The following is a 22,706-nucleotide window of genomic DNA, read 5'->3' as shown; positions in this document are numbered from 1 at the left end:
CTTTTTGGTCCCAAATTCCTTCACATTTGGGACAATAACCCCCAAAGTCAATTCAAACCTTATACCTGTGGTATTAAAGATTGCTAGTACAATTTCAGAGCAATTGAAATGCTTATACACAAGTTGATATCCTGAAAGGAGAAAAATGCTTGTTTTTGGTCCCTTTTGGACACCTAATTACAAAATGATAGGGACTAGCATCCCCAAAATCATTCCCAACCTTCCTTTTGAGGTATTTAATACAATTTCCTAGAGATCCATTCACTTCAACTTAAGTTATTGTCTGGACACCAAATGTGACAATGCAGACACAGACGATGACATTATACCATTATACGACAAAAAAAAATTATGCGGTGGTATAAAAATCATAATATTCAGAAAGGGTATGAATGCTTTTATGTGCCTTCATTGTAGGCGCAAATAAAGGGTAAAACAGAATAGTGCAGTATTGAAACCATGTCAATTAATCAAGAAATAAAGCATGGTGGTATATTGATTACTTATCTATCAATAATATACATCAAATTGACGAAATGGTATTGAGTTCCCATATCAGCATATGGACCAAAAGAATATTTGAAGATATTTACTAGATATTACTAAGGTTATACTGATAAAATAGATTTTCAAACTAATATTAGGAATGAAACCTTGCCAATTCAAATAAAGTAACTAAAATATTAATATTGCATGCCATACTGTGTACTGTTTATGGGATGGCAATACCTAGAAAAAGAATAAGCAAAACAGACCTATTGAAGTATTTTATTGAAAAAAAATTAAATCCGTACATCATATGTAAAAATTAAATGTAGTATGATTTCCCATGAAACATCAATCCACCAGAGATAAAATGAAGTGGTAGTTAACAATGGCAACAGTAGTATACCCCTGTTCAAAAATAATTCATGATGGTATTTAAACTAGTAGTGTGTTATAATCCAATTAGTCATATGATATATATATAAATGTCAAGATATGTGTAATTGTTTGGATCGTTTAAATCACATGTCAAACGACCATATGTGAAGGTGTGTTTGATGGCTTATATTGACCGGCATATATGTTTATTTCAATTTTGTTCTGTTATTATACCACTTCTGTATATTATGTATATCTGCCTCTTGTAACAGTGTAAACTGTCTGAGTGTACAGTAAAGTCTTGAAATCTTGAAAGTAGGAAGTTCTACCTAATCAAATTGGTTTAAGTTTTGAATTTTTATACAGTGCAATTGACAATAAAATCTCATTTATAGACTGTGTTAATAAATAAAAGAAAGGATATTCTTACCAGACAAAACATGGCAGAATACATGTAATTTGTAATAAATAAGGTTCATTACCTCAATTTGATAATTAGACCTGTAATCAAAGTGAAATTCAACTTCATATAAAATAGACTGAAAAGCTGGTTGGTAATCAGGTTAGTATCTTAGTAAATCAACTTTCAGTTCAAATCCATGAAGTTGTAACTATTGGTCAAAATGAATTATTTTGCATAGAAGGCATCCATACTACACAGGACATGTCCTTACACAAAATATAGAATTGTTGGAAACTTTGTTTTCTATAACTGATTTCAGATGTACACCTCATTATATAGCTCAACTTCATTGAGCCAAATAAAAACATAAACAGAATCAGGTGGCATTATATATTAAATTCAAAACAGACAATGTTTCAAGTTTTATTCTGAAATGACATAGGACTTAAATATCAATAAATATTTGATAAGTAAAACATTAAGCATTCTTTCTACATTAAAAATTCATGATCATCTTCACTTCATGTAACAAATAAGCTAATGATAAATGTATCAACAGACTATAATTTGAACTTTTGAATCATGATATATCTTAAAACCAGAATTTGATATTTAATTCAATGTTACAAAAAGACTCATCCCACCTTTTTTTTTACCATGTTTGTAGTTTTCATACTTGCACAGATTGTCTCTACATGTTTATGTTATTAATCTTTTGCTTGAACTTTTTAATACATATAATCCAGACTGTTCTGCTTCTTTTTATACAAGATACAGCTTAAAAACAAATGAATAATGAACTCTGACTGATGAACTTAAAAAGTAACTTTAGTGTGAACTTTCTTAAAAGCCCTAGAGATTCGCCATGAGTTAGGATCTTCATATTTGTTATAAAGTGGTTCAATCTTCTGTTGTTTCTTCTGTTTGCTGAGTTTGGTTGGATCACTATGACGGAAGAACTTGGGTGCAAACTCCACTAGCCATTTAGGATCTATAGTGGTTACTTCTCTCATGTATTCCTTGGTTGTCAACACAAGCTCATGATACACTACCCTGTCAGAATAAAATACAGTTAATTGATTCACGATTCACCAAATCTGGGGGTGGTATAATTATTTGAGACATTTGTTGACATACAAACTGCTTTATGAATTAAAATGAACTAGAATATATAGGAAATGGACATCATCCTGAAATTAAAATATGTCTACATAGGCAAAACTGAGATCATGGCCATGCAGATTAAAACCCATTATGACCAATCCACATTTCAATATTGTTGACCCATGATATATAGTTACTGAATAGCAGACCCAAAATATCTGCAAATTGTAAAACACTACATTTTTGTAACACTTCTTCTAAAAAGAGAACAGTATGTCTAGCCTTCAATAAGTATCAATTCTAAGGTGGGACAATACATTTGAATTATTTTAGATTTATTAATTTCATTGAATTCATCAACACAGGGAGATATAAAAAATACAAAACATTGAATACTTGAAGATGGTCAATAATTTATGGTTGAAGATAAATTCACAGATAGTTCACTTCCTTGTTTCAATGGATCAAGATGAATGATCAACCAAATTGTATAATGGTAGTAATAAAAATGACCAAAGACATTACATGACTGTGACACAAATCACTAGGCTAATCTGGCTATTATCTATAGAAGTAATTTAACTAACCAATCTGGCTATTATATATAGAAGTAATTTAACTAACCAATCTGGCTATTATATATAGAAGTAATTTAACTAACCAATCTGGATATTATCTATAGAAGTAATTTAACTAACCAATCTGGCTATTATCTATAGAAGTAATTTAACTAACCAATCTGGCTATTATCTATAGAAGTAATTTATCTTACCAATCAGGCTGTCTGTTAAATAAAGCACTAGAAGGGTGTATATAAACAACTTGACTATCCACCAATGTTCTGTAGCCCTCCTGGGGATCCTTTTTGGCAGCATTCCTAAAGAAACCACTGCATATAGCCTTTTGTACCCTGGCTGTGTTCTTACCACAACTTACTACATCAAGCTTATGTCTACAAAAAAATATATTTCTTAATAAGTTTTAGATCTTAAATAAATGATATAAACTGAATAAAATAAAGACTTTTCAACTGACTGACTTCATTGTTTAATTTATAATTTTACTGGTTATTTCATATACACAATAATAACAGCAGTTATATTTATAGATTATCGTTGATTATCTCAAAGAGATTGATTTTCTTGCTTGAGCTGGTACAGGGAAAGTGAGAAAAAGCAATCCAGTTGAGATGACCAACGATAATCTGTTTATCGCTATTGTCAATTTCGTTAGCAATGCCACGTGGCCTACTTGGTTTTTAGCGATAATTTTTCCATCTCAAGCAAGAAGTATGATATGAAAATTATCACAAAAAAAGATCAAAGGAAAAATGCACAAAATAGCCATAACTATAAATATAAACAATTTCTGCTTTGTGGATGGCTTCTTAGTCTCATCATCAAATAACTTCTAAAATTTATCACCATCGAGCAGTATATTCATTCGTAAGGAATTAATAGATTTTGGATTCCAATTTTCACTCTTAAAACCATACATTTGTAAACAATAACAAGCACATACTTTTAAAGCCAAAGTAATCAAGGGCAACAAAAATTGACAGATGAGAAATTTATAACATACAATCACTTTTTTTATATACAAATTCCTTTTTAATGATAATAGCAGAATCTATGACAAAAGAGCAACAGCAATAGTATTGACCTAATGTCCATGTCCAGTTAATCTCTGAATTAGGGTTAAATTATTCCTTTATCCAATATTTATAAAAGTTCCTATCATACTGAAAATTAGAACTAAGTTCCAAGTTGAGCAAAACCTTAACCTGACAAGGGATAGATGCACACACTGGAAATCATAGTACCCTCTTCTTTCCCAAACAGGGTATAGGCTGGGAATACAAATCAATGTTTAAACATGTTTTGGGTGTAGAACATGTTATTTTTAAAACGTAATATCAGCAGACTTTTGATATAATTTTTGTCATCAAAATTCCTTACCTGTCCATAATACCCAACATCTGCTTTCTGACATCTTGAGCTCTTTTTAATGTTCTTATCTGCACAAAGTTCTCATAACACCATGGACTAGAGAATTTATTGTTTCTCCATGAGTTATACACAGCTAGTAATGTTAAATGGTCTCCTTCTGTCTGATGGAATTTAGCTTTCTTCTGGTCAGCTATGGCTTGTTTATCCTGTAAAATTTAAATTGAATATTATTGATGTACACAATGTTTTGTTTGCAAGCTCTTAACTACAAAACAAAGTTGGCAGGGGTGAAAGTACAGATGGTGCAAAAACAGGAATATTCAATACTTTCTAATGGAATATATAAGGGCAAAAAATAAAAAATCCAGATATTATCTGAATAATGAAACTCACGAGTTCAACTAATAACAAGATGTCCATAGTAAACAGATGCCCCACTCACACTATCATTTTCTATGTTGAGTGGACCGTGAAAATGTTGTTTATTCAGTTCTCTTCACAAGCTTACAAATAAGACATGTCCTTGCTTTACTTATAAACCTATAGCTATTGTTTACTATGCTGTCAGTAAAGGTATATGTTAAGTAATCCCATTCAATTCTGTTTACCAGTGTATATTTTTGTAATCACAATTGATAAAATCATTACAGCTAAACAACAATATTACCTTAGGTCTGTAGAAAACATTCTGTACAGACAACATAGATACAATTGTCAGAATCTCATCACTGCAGGCTAAATGTACTGACATGATTAACATCTTAGACAACATGGGCTCCAATGGAAACTCTGCCATCTAAAATATAAAATATCACTTGTAAAATAATCCAACAACTCAAGAATATGCATCAAATGTAGGTATATTAGACTAAGGATTGGTAATTGGTATACAATACATAATATGTTCTATTGTAGTTCTAAAATATAAAAAATCATCTGAAATGCTGAAATTCTAAGTCTCCCATAAAGTTGTTTTCACACAATGCAAATTTTGCCTTACTGTTTGTTGCACTATTAAGGTAACTTTAATACATGTAGTAATTCTTATACAGGCATTAAAAAAGATTTAGTATTGCTCTTTTTCTAAAGACTAATGGACAAGTTTTTTAAAAGAGAGGTAAAGTCATACCATACATTAAGTTTAATAAAGCTTGTATATCTTTAAAAAGTCTTTCTGATTGCATAACTGAAATCTTACCCTTCTGCCAAGTCTTGTAAGTAATCCTTCATCATCCAGAGCACTGAGAGCATGCAACTGTTCCATGGCAGAGATGAGGGTCTGCATGGGTGGAGCATCCATAAAATCAAATGATAAAAGATCATTGATCCCCATAGCCTTCAGTGAGAGCACAGTACTGGCCAAATTAGTTCTCTGTATCTCAGGCACATTGGTGGGCAACATTTCATCTCTGTAGGCCCTCTCTGTATACAGTCTGTAACATTTACCTGGGCCAGTCCTTCCCGCTCGACCTGCTCTCTGCTTTGCCTGAGCCTAAAAGTTGATTAAAACAATTTTTATTACATGATTTGATAGTGTTATAGAGAGAAATAAAGCAAAATATATAAGATATCAAACAATTCATTGAGCACAGAATGATAAAACCATTAACATGTCCTCGTAGGAATATTCAACATTTAAAAATACAGTATTGTGCCTGACATGGAAATTTAACTTTAGGTGCAACATAAATTGTAATTATTTACCTCTTTGAACACAATTATTGCTTACAGGTTTCTCATAGCTAAAAAGCCATGGTATATATGCTTAAACTACTAATATGATGGTAAAAGATCTTGTCATGGGGAACTCAATGAAATATCCAATCCAAAGTATTAATCTTAAATTTCTAAGTAACATGTGTAAGTTCTCTCCTTTTTGTACCTTATACATTGAAACATAAAGATCACCCACAAATGTAATTGACAAATGATTTTCAAAATGAAGATTGCATCAAAATCTGACTAAAATAAATGTAGGCATAATTTTAATTAACCTACCTGTGAAATAGGTGTTACAATCAGCTGATCCATTCCAGTTTTAGAATTATATACTTTCTGTTTTACAAATCCAGGGTCTACTACATATAAGATACCATCAATGGTCAGGGATGTCTCAGCAATGTTAGTTGCTATAACAACCTATATAAAAAGAAATAAAACAACAAGTTACAACATAAGAAAACTTATAAGCATCTTCTATTTGATTTGCAAAATTTAAGTTTAATACATAAAAAGACATATATTATTAAATACTTCATATATAATTACATCATATGTCAATATATATCTAAAGGTTGTTTAATATTATGTTTTATTACATTAATTACTTGAAAGTGACTGTGAACTAAATGTAAATCACAATCAGTTTTTTCCATCATAAAAAAACCATTTTAAATTGTTAGCATTTCAGCAATGTATTTACCTTTCTGGATCCAGGTGGTGCAGGTTCAAAAATCCTTGTTTGCATTTCACTTGGCAGTGCACTATACACAGGTAAAATAATCAGGTCAGGTACCTCTGGACCAAGCGCTTTCATTCTCTCATATAATATTTCACAGGCTGTATCAATTTCTTCCTGACCAGTCAAGAACAATAAGACATCTCCTGGGGGCTCCATTAGGTGAATCTGCATCACTGTGATCAAGGATGCATCTAAATAATCTGTTTCTGCCTCTTTAGTGTACAACACTTCTACAGGATAAGTTCTACCAGGTATGGTAAAAATAGGCTGCAGAGAGAAAGATATAAGACATCTATATAACCTATCTAAGACCCATTAGTGTACAACACTTCTACAGGATAAGTTCTACCAGGTATGGTAAAAATAGGCTGTAAGGAGAAAGATATAAGACATCTAAAAAACCTGCCTAAGCATTTTTTGTATATGAAACATATACTAGAATGGTAATGGTATGTTTATGTTGAAGGATGACCAAAACTTGCAGAAAAATAACCTCTGAATTTGTTTATATTTTCACTGCATGAATAAAATGATAAATTCACTTCAAAATAAAAATTTAATTGTAAAAATCTACATAATCAAACCAAAAACTGATTTTTAACAAGAATAATGCCTACTAAGGTGCTAAGTAATTCCAGTTAAGGTCCACATTCATTAAAAGCCAAAAAAATATAGCTTTTAAACATTCCTGGTTGTTGTGGATAAATAAATATGTCAAAACATAACTGATGTTTTTTTATTTATTGGAGGTAAGGCCAACTAAAATTAATTAGTAGATTTTCATCCAAATTTTTGAAAAAAATGGGGTTGGTGGGAGGATTTTATTTTTTAAATTGTATTTCATATCAAACTCTTTTCACAAGTTCTTCATACCGCGGGGTGTATGCTAGTGGAAAACAAGCTTGCATAATGTATATACATGCTGTATAATGGAATCCGACACTATTTTTTAAACTCTTAAATAAAAATCCCTGATTGGCAACCACTGTTATACATGTAATTGCCGCTTTAGAAACCTATTTATAGTATACATCAAAGAGAAGAGAAATGCTCTCTTCAGTTGGACTAGATCTACACCAAATTTATTTTGCTTTCTAAGCAATGGTTTGTAGTCCACATAAAATCAATAAAATGTATTGTTACAATTGTATGCAACACAAGTATTATGAGTACAAAATAAAATGTAAACTCAGTTTGGAAAGTAATTATGATGTAAAACATGAACTTAACCAAAAAGTAGTTGCTGTTTAATGACTAAATTGAGGGTATTGGGACAGTTACAGAGGTTGTTTTCTGTTAGTCAACAAAAACAACAGCCATGAGTAAATATAAGGGAATTAAAATGTGTGTTTGTCGACTTTTTTTTCTCAATAGACAATATACGGTCATAAATCAAACAAATTCCTGTTTGTGTCAATTTCTTTAATCCAGTCATGTTTTTTGTACCAATTTGTTCTACGATTATTGCGCTTTGGATATCATTCACAGTCCAAATTACCTGACACAAAGTCATCGTATAAATAAAGAAAAATACACGGTTTTCAATTCATCTTGTAAATACCGCAATTTGCGTTAAATGACAAGGCGTTTTACTCGTTACTCGAATATTTCATGCCCTTCTCGTTATCAATCATTTCGTTCAAAATAGATTACTTGAAGAAATACAAAAACGAAATTTGAAACAGGAAGTGTTGAATGAAACGAAATTATTGATGGTTCCCGGTAACGGACATGAACAAAATCCGGAAATCGTATTTTTGGTAAATAAAAAAAATCGGGGCGGGACGATTTCAGAGGGGCGGGCTGGGATGAAAATCTTGCACTTAATTTTAATTGGCCTAATACAAAACAATTGGACTTTGAATGTTTAACAAAATACAAAAGAGTTCATTGTAAACAAATTCTGCTTAGTTTGTGACACTTTTTAATAAAATTTTACATTCTTGTGTTTGATCAATATTTTTCTGACATTTATGTTGCTATTTGCTTACTCTTTTCTTTTACTGTTTAATACAGGTAATTAATTTACACCACTTGAATTAACTTACAGCTTCAAAAAAGTAAGATGAAAATTTAACAGCATCAAGTGTGGCTGATGTTACAATCAATTTCATGCCAGTCCTTTTCTTCACAGCTTCCTTCAATAGTCCAAACAGGACATCTGTATGAATGGTCCTCTCATGAGCCTCGTCTAACATAATAATGGCATACTGAGACAAATCTGGGTCAATCAGACATTCTCTTAACATCATACCATCTGTCATGTATTTGATCTTTGTCTCTGGGCTTGTACAGTCCTCAAAACGGATGGTATAACCTACCTACAATACAATAAACAGATTAAAGTATTATTAGCTCAAGAATGAAAAAGTTCTCTATACAGATGATGTACCCCAGTTCAAACCAGATGCTCCACAGGGCAAAGCTTGATACGACTACAGAGGTCGAACCCTGAACATTGTAGACACAATATTCAAGCTTGTTACAGCTCTGAATTTGGATTTTGATTAAATAGTTGACACAGAATAGGTTTCTAACACAGATTGAATGCATTTGGGCAATGAACTTAAAAAATTTAATTTGGACATTTACCTATTATGGTCCAATATCCAAAATCTAAATTTAAATACATGGTTAGATTCAGCGTATCAAAGAACCCAGACAAAGTTTAATTTGGACCCTTCTGGCCTTTAATTCCTGAATTGTTGGGACGAAAAAATCCCAAATCAACCCCAACCTTAATTTTGTCGTCATAGACCTTGTGTTTAAATTTCATAGATTTCTATTTACTTATACTAAAGTTATTGTGTGAAAGCCAAGAAAAATGCTTATTTGTGTCCCTTTTTGGCCCCAAATTCCTAAACTGTTGGGACCCATACCCACAAAATCAATTCCAACCTTCCTTCAGTGGTTATAAATTTTTTATTGATTTCTATTTACTTATACTAAAGTTATCACCCAGAAATCATCCATCTTCAGCATGTTCAGACAATACTGACAAAGACGACGTAATACCAATATACGACCATTTTAAAAAAAAAATTTGCAGTCGTATGTAAACACTACAAACAAGTGAATTTGTGAGCAACTGTTCACTGATGTACACCTGCCCAAATATTTGGGTAAACAGAAAGATGTTGCGTGATGAATCTAAAGATCCATCACATGGTATAGCCGACTCATATAAACCCTGAAACCAAATATCAGAAATCCTTATGATGTAGTTCCTGAGAAATATGCGCTGAAAAATACTCATGGGACAGATGGACAGACAGACAGAGATAAAACAGTAAAAAGTGGATGTATAGTAAAGCGGTGGTATAATACCAAGTTTCAAATCTTTGGACAAGTAGTTTCAGAAGTGAATAATGTCATATAACTAAACAGCCTATGAAGGATGACAAAAGTAATGGAATAAAACTCATAATAGATACCAGGATTAAAATATTATATTTACACCAGATGCGTATTTCTTCCACAAAATACTCATCAGTGACGCTCGACCCAAAAAATGTTAAAAAATCCAAATAAAGAACGAAGTTGAGGAGCATTGAGGACCAAAAATTCCTAAAAGTTTTGCCAAATACAATTTAATCTATTCCTGAGGTAGAAAAGCCTTAAAATTTCAAAAGTTCAATGTTTTGTTAACAGTTAATTTATAGTTATCAACATATCAATGACTACTGGGCTGGTGATACCCTAGGGGAATTAAAACTCCACCAGCAGTGGCATGGACTGGAAATTACTTGTGTGTAAAATATAGATCTGTCATAATTATTTCTGTTGAAAAGTTTGAAAGGATTAAAATCTAATTAACCTGCAAATTTTAATTTTAAACATACCTCTTGACCGAGCCTGCAACCAAATTCTTCTGATACTCTCTTAGCAACAGACATGGCTGCCACACGACGAGGCTGTGTACATCCAATCTTGCCTTTTGTTGTGTATCCTGCCTCAGCTAGATATTGTGTAATCTGAGTAGTTTTTCCTGATCCTGTCTCACCAATTACAATCAATACCTGATTATCATTTACTGCCTGAAATTATTACAAACCATACATAAAATATCATTACGGCCTAAAAGGAATACAAACCATACATAAAATTCTCATTTTGCCTGTAATACATGCATTTCAAGATATGTATCATTTAGAAATTAAAATTAAAGTTTATTAAAGGATATTCTTATTACTTGAGACTTGAAATTGGATTTTTTTACAATTCATACAACAAAAATAGGATTGAAACGCCTATATTTTATGCATTTAATTGTTTTTTATTTAAGAATTGAATGTTTCTTTTTGTAAATTTATTGGGGTGTAAAAGCGTTGACCGAAGTACATTTTGTATGAAGCGCGGAAGCGCTTCATACTAAAAATGTGCGCACGGTCAACGCTTTTACAACCCTATAAAGTTACAAAAAGAAGCATTCAATACTTATAATTACATTTTTTTGCTATGATCACGAAAATACGAATTTTATAATTTTTGTATTTTATTCACCAATGCACTTTATTGTGGGACCACGTGTTATCATGAATGAAAAGTTTTATTGACTGATGCAATTGCTTACGGAATAACAAGTGATGAGCAGTTAGCCAATCATAATAAAGTATCATAATGAAACATACATCAAATGTAATTATTATCAATCATGTACTAATTCTAGGTGAGTGCAAAGCAATAAAATGTTAATTACCCTGAAACTAAACACTTGAATTTCAGCTAGTTATTTAGCAAAAAATTATAAATACTTAAGGTTTTTTTTATCGAAAAGGAAAATGAAATTCTAATAGTGTTGAGTCACCCTCAACAAATGAGAATAAAGTATGCACATAAAGTCATGGTGATCCAGGAGCATTTGAAGAGTTACTTCATATTCTAGCACGACAATTGCAAATATCTAAAAAAAAAAAGAAAGGCAAAACTTTCAAGGCACTAACACACTATAACATCCTGACCAACCTTCAACAGTTCATCTTTTAGTTTATATATAGGTAAACTTTGTCTTTGTTCTAACAATGATTTCTTCTCTTTCTTTCCATATGATGCCTTCTTTCCTCCAGCAATATGTTTCTTCCATTCAGGGAGGTCTTGTGGGGTCATTCCAACACCTCTGATATTTGCTGCCAGCTGTCTACTACCTGTAATAAAACCATAGTTTGATATGAAGATGAACCCTACTTCGTTCTAGACACAAGCTCAGCAAGATTTTAAATCTTAATTCTCAATGTGCATAATCAGTAAGACAGGTACAGTTTTTTAATGTTACCAACATATATTTGTTCTGCCTGACTGAAGTTAAAAAGTCTGACTTTGAGCCACAGTATGTGCTCTTAACTACTGTGCACATAACAGAAGAGCAGCAACTATGATTTTTCAAAGCAGTGGTTAGACCAAGCAATTGACCCAAAGAGCTTCCAAACTTGATTATAATTTATTGACCCTTTTTTATTACAGTACCAGGGAAAAAATTACAGAATTATGCCAAGGAATTAAGGTTAAAAGAGTAATATACATACTGTCTGGCATAGGATCTGTCCAGTTATTATTTAACCCTGCTGGAACCTCCATCTCAGCCTCTCTTTGAATCTGTTTGACTTCACGTCTTTCTTTCTGTAAGGCATTCTGCATCATAGCAGCTTGTGATAATGAACCATCAGGATTCTACAATAAAAGACCAATTTGAATAAATAACAGTTAGGTTTAATTCAACACAAAAGAAGCACCATAATGCATATCCTACATAACATATCCAGAGTTATCATTACAAAAAAATCATTTTCACACCATCTGATGCTTTGGGTGCATGACAGGGTTTATTGTCTAAAAACAAGTGCGACAGTATCATATCACAAGGGTAACTTGAGGAGACTTATACATAGTAGTAAGTATGATAGATTTTATACCTTAACAATCTTTACAGGACTAAGATCTAATCCTCCTCTACCTCCAACTCCTGTTAAAAATGGAGCCTCTTCTTCAACCATTTCTATTTCCACATCTTCATCTGCAAAATAAAACCAACAGAGGTTTGACCATGATGTAACACGAAGTGTATTTATTATTTCCTTATCATAATGAATACATTCACAAAATTCTCCAAATTTTTAACCAACTTCAGTATACATTTGTACTAACTTCATATATACAAACCTGAATCATCTTCTTTTGGTAATAATCCTGTCTCTTCGTCAAAGTCTGGATATTCCGATTTGTCTATCACATTGGCTGCTATCATACGATTAATCTCCCATCTCTCAGGTGATGTCATTCTACGACCTTTTTTCACATCTTTGACCTCATCAAGGTCAGGCATGTCAAGTAATGCCTGTACTGTTGGACGATCAGGATTACGAGCCTCTGTTTCATCTCTGACCTCTCCTCCTGTTAAGGACCTTGTCTGACTGGGGTTAGTATCTTCTCCAGTCTCTTGATCTACATCCTGATAATGATTCAAAAAGGTATAAAATGAATGTGAATAACACACACACACACAGTCACACACAACTAAATGAAATAATACATTGTATTTATGAAGAGATTTTAACAGGGTGACTTTCTATCATAACCCAAGTGTTCAAATATGTCAAATCACTACATATGGAATATCTCTTATTCTAAAACATATATGCATTCTGTGGACTCAACTTATTCGTCATCCTTGTACATAAAGCAAGTAAATAATTCATAAATAACTTTCAAAAGTTGTTTAGAAATTAGCTCCAAGTCTAAAGAATTTCAAATTTTGGACTTACCTTCATAGAAAGACTAGTTTTATTCCCAGTGTAAGACAAGACTTTAATCTTGACTTTTTGACCTTTAGATACTACATCACTGACCTGGGATACTCTGCCTTCTCTTCTTAACTACAATAAAATTGAATATATATACTCAGTGTCAACAAGATGATCTAACATATTACTGTATGCATATTAAAGATGTCAAACTGTATAAACAGATTCTACCACACATATTAAAGATGTCAAACTGTATAAACAGATTCTACCACTGCATTGAGTATGATACAATATTTCTTCATAAGAAACAGATAAATATGCAAATCATATGATTGTTGAAAATGAAGCAAAATGGCATTGCACAGATGAATTTGATTTATAAATGATTTTATTAGATAGGTATGCAAATGTTATCTTTCTTTTTGGATGATCAATGATTTTTTTTACTAGCATCATCATTAGCCATAATTGTTTTTTTTATAATTTTACATCACAAAAAAATACAAAGGAAAGAAAGAAAACTGGTAAATTTTGAACAAAGAAGAACTAAGATAAAACATTGATTGGAAAAAATAAAAAATCTAGGAAAGTTTGAATGGGGTATGAATTGATAGCAAGTGTAGTACTTTTTATTGAATGAATATTTATCATTATGAAATACATTGAATCTAGTGTTTTTTTCAACATAACATTTTTGTTTTTTGAATATATTAATACTTTAGAATGGATGTTCCCAAACATATCAAAGTTTTGCTGTGGACCAAAAAATGACTTTTAACAAATTATGGATCAAGATGGTAAAAGTGTGGTACATTGGGGAATCTGTGATAGCTTTTTCACTTTAACTCATTTTAAACTTTAAACTACCATTGCTATTGCATAACTGACTTAAGGGGGCTCGCAGGTCTAAATCAATTTTTTTATTCTATATAGAATTTCCCTAATATTTTTCTATGAAATGAAAAAAAAAGGGTGTCACTGTTCATTTACACTCACAATCTGCCTTAAAAAAAGCACTTTTTTTTGTTAATGTCCCTTTTTTTTTTTAACTATTAGGAGAAATAGAGGTTATTTCGAAATAAAAAAAAAACTAAATTACAGAAATTGCTTAAATGTTACAAGTATTTAGTTTATGTACAGCTTATTTGAAAACAACAATAAAAAGTATAGGTCAAACAATAAAAAGTATAGGTCACTGATGAGTTAAAAAAGTCTGTTTTAATGTAAAAAAATGGTATTTTTGCACCAAAGGGTGATAATTTTGAGCTTTTTCAATGATATCTTCATTTTAAAAGTCACCTGGGGCCAACACGAATTGATTTTTTGGAATGATTTTTGAACCATATGATAAAGTAACAACTACTAAAGGTAATTAATAAAATTTGTAATGAAAAATAAATGTTTAATTTTTTTCTGAAAAATTATACCTGTGAGCCTCCTTAAGTTTGATCTAATTAATGCAAACACAGTTATTTCCTCAAACATATGTTCTCTTTAGGTAATTACCTACAAAATGTTTTATCTAGGTTTGAACCATTTGGTGATATTACTGTAAAGGTTTTAATATATTTAAGATTGTCCATTCATTCACCTTCTAATAACAAAATAAAATAAACTTAAAACTAACCTGTGAAATATGTACAAGTCCCTCAACCCGCTTTCTTAGTCCTTCTAATTGAACAAAACATCCAAACTGCATCAGTGTAGTCACTCTTCCATCAAATATCTAAGTAAGAATAAATATGTTTAATATAATTAATTTTTAAACAGGTTTAGAATTAGTCGTAGATACAAAATTATTATGATACAATGTATTTTTTTATTCTTGATCAATTTACCGGTACAAATTAGCCCCAAATATACATTATCTTAAAAGTTCTATAATCGCTAAACCTACCATTCCAGCAACTGGTTCCAGAGGTAACTCTTCATGTTTCATTTTTCTGTCTTTTCTATCTTTAGTTCTGTCTCTACTTCTTGACCTTGACCTTCTTCTATACTTCCTGTCAGGACTATCTGATCTATCCCTCTGGCGTTTCCTATCACGGCTGTCTGATCTATCTCTGTGGCGTTTCCTTTCACGGCTGTCTGACCTGTTTCTTTGATGTTTCTTGTATGGTGACCTACTTCTGTTACGATTCCTTTCACGAGATCTACTTCTAGACTTTTTCTTTTTTCTGAAACAAATTTATAAATCATGCTGAATTAAGTGTGGTTATATCTTTACATTTATTCCATTATCAAACTATATACATTTCAGCTGAAACAGTTAATAAATGTACTGAAGTTAAAATAACAGCACTAACGTGATACTATTTTTTTTCATATTATGTTATTTCTCTAATCCATTGATCCTTGTTATGTCTGTTGAAATCTGTTAGAAAGTCAATTCTTATCTAAGATATATTTTTACAAAGACAAAAAGTGTCTTGTAAAATGGTAAAGTTCATAGCTATATATGAAAATTATATATATATCTTACTTCTTTTTATCTCGTTCTCTACTTTTGCTTCTGTCTCTTCTTCTTTCTCTATCTTTTTCAACTCTATAAAACAAAACAAATGCCCACATTTTGATAAAAGGTTTAACTGAAGCCTATTTATTTTGTTCACAATTTTTAATTTAAATTTTTTTTTCTGAGTCATTTTTTCTAAGAACTAATCTGTTACTAGTTTGTCAATTTTGTATAGTATGTAACATTCGAATTCATCTGTGTGCAATTTATAGACAATTCAAAACTTTGCTAGAAGGCATCAAAAACAACTCCTTGGTCATTTTTTTTCTTAAGTCCTCTAAGCAATACCTCAATCAAAGTTTCAAGTTCTCCCAAATCAATATCAGATTTTTACATTTTGACAGGAATAAATTTATCAAATCAAAGATTCAAGTTCTTCCAACATATTATCTGTTTTTACTTTTTATCAGGAAAGGTTCAAGTTCTCCCAACAAACAATCAGTCTATTTACCTTGTAACAGGAATAGGTTTATTCATCAAAGCTTCAAGTTCTCCCAATTAATAATCAATTTTGTTTACATTCTAACAGGAATAGGTTTATGCACCTTTTATCAGGAAAGGTTTATTCATCAAAGCTTCCAGTTCTCCCAATAAATAGTTTTTTTTTACATTTTAACAGGAATAGGTTTATTCATCAAAGCTTCAAGATCTCCCAATAAATAGTTTTTAAACATTCTAACAGTTCAAGTTCTCCAAACAAATAATCAGGTTTTTACTTTTTATCAGGAAAGGTTTATTCATCAAAGCTTCAAGTTCTCCTAAGTCCCAATAAATGATCAAGTTTTTACCTTTTATCAGGAATAGGTTTATTCATCAAAGCTTCAAGTTCTACCAATAAATAATCAGGTTTTTATCTTTTATCAGGAATAGGTTTATTCATCAAAACTTCACGTTCTCCCAACAAATAATCAGATTTTGTTTAACCTTTTTATGAGGAATAGGTTTATTCATCAAAGCTTCAAGTTCTCCCAACAAATAATCAAGTTTTTTACCTTTTATCAGGAATAGGTTTATTCATCAAAGCTTCAAGTTCTCCCAACAAATAATCAAGTTTTTTTACCTTTTATCAGGAATAGGTTTATTCATCAAAGCTTCAAGTTCTCCCAACATATTATCTGCAACAGCTTTATCTTCAGTTGCCTCTACTTTTATTTCTTCATCATTTAACATATTCTGAAATGGCAAAAAATCAATTTTAGGAATCAAAACAATATCCTATATATACTTTCCTTCTGTTGTATCATGTTTGGATGTGTATTATTATACTGATACACTCTTTAGTAAGTTTCCTTCTTTATGTCAATCATTGAATATAAAAATATACATACAATTTGAAAGCTTAGAAACACATGAAACATAGCTTTTGAAAATTGAATTAAATTGAGAATAAAATATTTCAAACAAGAATGTGTCCTCAGTACACGAATGCCCCACTCACACTATCATTTTCTATGTTCAGTGGACCGTGAAATTGGGGTAAAATCTCTAATTTGGCATTAAAATTAGAAAGATCATATCATAGGGAACATGTGTACCAAGTTTGAAGTCGATTGGACTTCAACTTCATCAAAAACTATCTTGACCAAAATTTTAACCTGAAGCAGGACAGACGGACGAACGGACCAGAAAACATAATGCCCCTCTACTATCGAAGGTGGGGCATAAAAATATAAAACTTTGGTCGAGGTCAATTTGCAATTTTGTAAGTGAACAAGTCAACATTATATGTATATCATATTTAAATCAAAATCCATTCTAACCGATTTAAAACTGTTGTGTTTTTTTTTACCTCTATTTAAACATTAGTTACAATGTACTATCAAAGTTGATATTTGGTTTGAAAACTGCTACAATGCAAATGTTTTGCCTGTATTACCCAAGACCCTACTATTTGTTAAGGAAGGTGACCACCCAAACAGTTCATTGATTCAAGTCTTCAAACAGACTCATATATCACAAAAGGACTGTACAGTTAGATACTCTAGTCGAAAATCATTGTGAAAAAGAAACTGTTTCCTAATACATACTTAGAGATTTGACTAACTAACTTTACAGTCTAAATCTGATTCCCCCAAGAAAACTAATATCAGTTTATAACAAACAAGAGGGGGATATGGAGGGTTATTCAGAGAGCCCAGCCTCCCCCTTTGAGGGAAAGATTTGGTTGATTACATAGGGAATCACTGAAGCATGACAAGAGCAGCTCCCTCTTCAGCAGTCAGTGGGCTCCCTCTTATGAAAATTTCTGGATCTGCCACTGCAAACTTGCTGTACAATTAGACCATTGAATGGCAACAGCACAATTTTAACATACGGTAATAACTAAGCCCTTTATAGGAAATCATTTGTTACAGTAACTTACTAAGACATTGGGATTGTTGGGAATGGCTAAACCTGGAAATAATTTCTTCTGAAGATCTTTATCGGTTTGAGGAATACCCTCTATTGTGTCACTGCTTTTCTTTTCTGCATCTGGTGGCTTGGGCTTCATTCTATTTATAAGTCGTAACAAGTTGGCCACCAAAGAATCCTAAATAGAAAAAATGTAACTTGACATTCAATATTTATTAAATGATTCTATTTATAATTATATTATATTTTAAAAGGATTTTAAATAGTAAATTTAAAAAGGCTGATTAACTGTTCAGGAATATTTCAAATCTTGTTTAAATCAGGAACTTAGCTATTGAAAAAGCCATCTTGAATATCAATAAAATATTATCCCCTGGACATTAGTAAACATTATATTTCAATCTTAAAGGCGAGTTTAACTTTCAAATGTTTAGTAACACATGAACCAGAATTAAGACTTTTTAGTTCATTTGAATCATTCTTGCAAAGCTAAAATGTCCAAACTTTCTGAATTGAACTTTTAAAATATTGGTCCAAATAAGGCATTGACATAAATGTAAGTAAAAACAGTACATAAGTTTGTTTTTTTAAAATTTGCAAATAAAAATGACCAGGCCTAAATATAAATCAATATAAATTTACTCACTGAAAATTCTGCACCATTTTCATCCAACACTTTCTTATATTTTTCAAATGTGTCATTTTTCTCAGCCAAAGAAATCACAAACTCAGCTACATTAAATACAAAAAATATCAGTCAACATTAAAGGTATACAATGTATCATCAATGAATTATTACATGTACAGACTTCATTAATAATTGTTCTATCATGTTCTCTATCTTATTTAAAAACATATTGTTGATTGCCTATTAATTCAATAACCATGATAACTAAACCAGATTATTCAAGTGATCTTATTTGAGCTTGAATGCAGAAATGTGTGTAATCACCATAAGACACATGAAGTATATACATCAATTGAATTATATAATTTCAAGACTATTGTAAACAAGAGTGCACAAACTGAAATGTCTCGCCTTCTTTACTAATCATTGACATTATGTTGATACTCCTAAATACAAAGCTTTATTACGACTCACATAAACTTAACATTAACCAAGAAAACTAAACATTGATCAATGAACCATGAAAATGAGGTCAAGGTCAGATGAACCATGTCAGGTAGACATGTACAGCTAACAATGCTTCCATACAACAAATATAGTTGACCTATTGCTTATAGTTTAAGAAAAATAGACCAAAACACAATAACCAATTCAAACTCTAAGCAATGAACTGTGAAAACCAGGTCAAGGGCAAATAAAACCTGTACAACTGACATATAGATCATAATAATATTTCCATACACTAAATATAGTTGACCTATGACATAAAGTATTAGATAAAAGACCAAAACTCAAAAACTTAAAACCATGAAAATGAGGTCAAGGTCAGATGACATCTGCCTGCTAGACATGTACACCTGTGAAAAATGTTAAAATATAGAAAATGAAAGGTTTGGCAGGTACATACATAAATGAAGAGATAAATGAAAACTGAAGAGATTGATGCCCGATTTATATAATTCCAAGGCCCTCAGTCAGCTCCAGAAGCGAGGAAGTAGCGCATTTATTTTGGGTGGGCAAATATCCACTTTTTGATATGGGACAAGCTCTGACGTCCCACAGCTCCAGCTTGTCTGGCTAAACAGCCGTCGGACGTCAGAGTAATCTCGGACTACAAAAAAATTATTCATTCAGACCCCATTTACAGGTAATGCCTGCCTCAAATTATGTGTAGTGTATAGACTGTTTACAAGTCCCACTCCAAACATTGTCTTGCTAAACAAAATTATCTTAGATCTACACCTGATGACATTCAGGATCATATCAGGAAGTACCTGACTCTTTGTTATATATTAGGTTTAAACAAGGACGTATATTATGTGTAATAGTCCCAGTCCCATATATTACAATGTATATATGTATTATATGGGGACGAAGTCCCCAATTACGGTAGAAAATTCAATAAAAAAAAAAAAAAAAAATCGGGAAAATTTCCAGAATTTTTCATTGTCCTAATGAACTCAAAATCGTTAACTTTTTTTTTCAGATCTAGTTCCTGTTCCGGTTTCCCCCATCTGTCTTGTTTGCATGAGACTTTGATTTTTTTTTTATATTTACCAGTCTAGTAAAACATAAGATTGGATCTCAATACAAATTCAATTTTAATAATTGTTTGATATGAAAAAAACCCGTTACGTTTCCTGATGAAAGCGTTTCTTTTGTTTACATCGAATATGACATCATAACTTAAAGAACGTCACAGCTAATTCCCTAACAACAGAACCAAAATCGGGAACGTTACGTACGGTATTTCGGTTTCTTTTATCAACATGATTGAATTAAGAAATTAATACATACAGACTTCGTCCCCATTCACAGGTTATGCCTGCCTCATATTATCAAATATTATTGGATGCCAAATTGACTATAAATAGGTGCCGATTTGACTAGATGCCGATTTAACCAGGTGCCGATTTGACTTTTTCTATGGGTGCCGATTTGACTTGTTTCTATTATGCTAGTTATACGTCCTTGGTTTAAAGGAAAACAATTTATAATACACACTTACCAAGATCTTTGTCATTTAGACCTAAGTGATTGTCAAGCTCAGTGCACACTTTTGACACCAAAGATAAATATTCTAATTTCTGAAGTTCATTCATTTTAACTGTTCAATAAAAACAACCTCTCAGATATGAAAAACTGATGATCAGTTATGCCAAATTTATGTTAGATTAGAGTAACAAACATTTAAAAGTGATGATTTTCCCCCACATGATATTTTTTGTTTACAAAGGAAGTTCGTTTTTGATCGTAGTAGACGTAAAAGGACTTTTTGCAAAAGAGTTAATACAAGGGAAGGTATACAAATTCGGGGTCTCACTAATTCGCAACAAAAAGCGACAAGAAGCGACAAGAAGCGTCAGGAAGCGACAAGAAACGACAAGAAGCTATTTAGCGACAAGAAAACATTTTTTTTAATTAGTACATATAAAAAAATAGACATTTAGTCATTTTTAATATACGGGCAGAAATAAATTGATAATTCTTATTATTATATTGATAGATGAAGAAATTATACATTTGCGCAGAGCAAAGGAAATGTACAAGCAAGGATTTGTATAACTATACAAATCCTTGGTACAAGCTATAAAATGAAAATAAAAACAAAGATTTGTCACCTAAGTCCTTCCCTTTGAACAAGGATTTGTTGATACAAATCCTTGCTTTGAAGGATTTACTTTCCTGTCGTTAAAATTGTTTTCTTTTGTATATTCTTTTAATATTTATTAATGAGTAATTTTAATAAATAAAAATGTTTTCTTGTCAATAAATAGTTTCTTGTCGCTTAATTTTTGTCGCTTATATTATTCTTCTTGTCGCTTAAATTCTTTTTGTCGCTAAAATTCTTCTTGTCGCTAATTAAGGAGACCGCAGATTTGAGGCTCTTGAGGGAAGTCTAGGCTGTCTCGAATTTACGGAAGCAGGACAAATCGCCCCACTTGTAAATCGCCCACTTTTTCACATACTCGTCCCACGTTTAAAAAATCGCCCAAAACTGGTTTACCAACTTACCCGTCACTTTAAAAAATTGCCCCACTAGTAAAATAGGTTAAATAACGTTAATTTTTCTCCTGCAACTCTCCCGACTAAAAAATCAAAGAAAGAGACATACATGACATTAGTCAGACCTAAGCTTGAGTACAGTTCTTGCGTCTGGGACCCTCACACCAAAAATCAAATTAACAAAATTGAGATGGTCCAACGAAGAGCTGCTCGTTATACATGTAATATTTATCACAATACCAGCTCTGTCTCAAATATGCTTGATCACCTACAGTGGTCACATTAGAATAGACAACTTTCGAGTTCATCCGTCACCGGAAAAAACTCGTCAATTATACGCGCCTTTATCATCGTCATTTGTGCGTTTAGGGGCGTCGTCACTTCCTTCCAATGTTGAGCGAGTGGTTGGAAAACTATAATTCTATATTGTACGAATTATTCGGCAAATTGAATTCTCAAAATTGACAATCAACACTGCTGTCATTAGGGAAATGTCAGTAAGTACCTACAGAGCAACCATTATTTCTAGTTTATACTGCACAAAGACGATCACTAAGACGCTTGATGAACGTAAATAGTGCAGGGATACAGGCGAGCCCCTCTATCTGGTAAATGACGTCATAAAGGCGTGTATAATTGACGAATTTTTGCCGGTGACGGATGAACTCGAAAGTGGTCTATTGA

At 31.8% G+C, this 22,706-nt stretch overlaps 1 protein-coding gene across 3 annotated transcripts; it reads right to left on the bottom strand.

Moving 5' to 3' along the window:
• Positions 1–1,678: 1,678 nt before the first annotated feature.
• LOC134706864 (ATP-dependent RNA helicase DHX8-like) lies at positions 1,679–21,286 on the bottom strand. 3 transcript variants are annotated; one of them, XM_063566180.1, is made up of 21 exons: positions 21,025–21,286; positions 19,035–19,120; positions 18,399–18,566; positions 17,097–17,209; positions 16,004–16,066; positions 15,419–15,698; positions 15,149–15,247; positions 13,540–13,650; positions 12,938–13,226; positions 12,691–12,791; positions 12,304–12,448; positions 11,747–11,925; positions 10,624–10,818; positions 8,830–9,102; positions 6,743–7,048; positions 6,319–6,459; positions 5,519–5,812; positions 4,988–5,116; positions 4,330–4,526; positions 3,144–3,323; positions 1,679–2,320 (listed from the first exon to the last, which is right to left on the bottom strand). In XM_063566180.1, exons 1-21 carry the CDS (start codon positions 21,116–21,118, stop codon positions 2,083–2,085), a joined length of 3,681 nt encoding a protein of 1,226 aa, XP_063422250.1. In that variant the 5' UTR covers positions 21,119–21,286; the 3' UTR covers positions 1,679–2,082. The 3 variants fall into 3 exon arrangements, with proteins under 3 accessions (XP_063422250.1, XP_063422253.1, XP_063422251.1); XM_063566183.1 differs by lacking the exons at positions 17,097–17,209; positions 18,399–18,566; positions 19,035–19,120; positions 21,025–21,286 and adding an exon at positions 17,029–17,078; XM_063566181.1 differs by lacking the exons at positions 17,097–17,209; positions 18,399–18,566; positions 19,035–19,120; positions 21,025–21,286 and adding an exon at positions 16,825–16,874.
• Between the last annotated feature and the right edge of the window lie 1,420 nt (positions 21,287–22,706).

The sequence above is a fragment of the Mytilus trossulus genome, chromosome 2 (genome assembly GCF_036588685.1).
Source record: "Mytilus trossulus isolate FHL-02 chromosome 2, PNRI_Mtr1.1.1.hap1, whole genome shotgun sequence".
Taxonomy (NCBI): domain Eukaryota; kingdom Metazoa; phylum Mollusca; class Bivalvia; order Mytilida; family Mytilidae; genus Mytilus; species Mytilus trossulus.
The sequence above is the reverse complement of the archived record's forward strand: the minus strand, read 5'-3'. Positions and strand labels throughout refer to the sequence as shown.

Excerpts from the sequence above, each read along its gene's own strand:
- LOC134706864 (XM_063566180.1), bottom strand. The coding sequence starts at position 21,118 with ATGAATGAACTTCAGAAATTAGAATATTTATCTTTGGTGTCAAAAGTG. Across the intron at positions 13,651-15,148 it reads GACTTGTACATATTTCACAG|TTAAGAAGAGAAGGCAGAGT; the intron begins GTTAGTTTTAAG and ends ATTTTATTGTAG. Across the intron at positions 9,103-10,623 it reads GTTGCAGGCTCGGTCAAGAG|GTAGGTTATACCATCCGTTT; the intron begins GTATGTTTAAAA and ends ATTGTATTGTAG.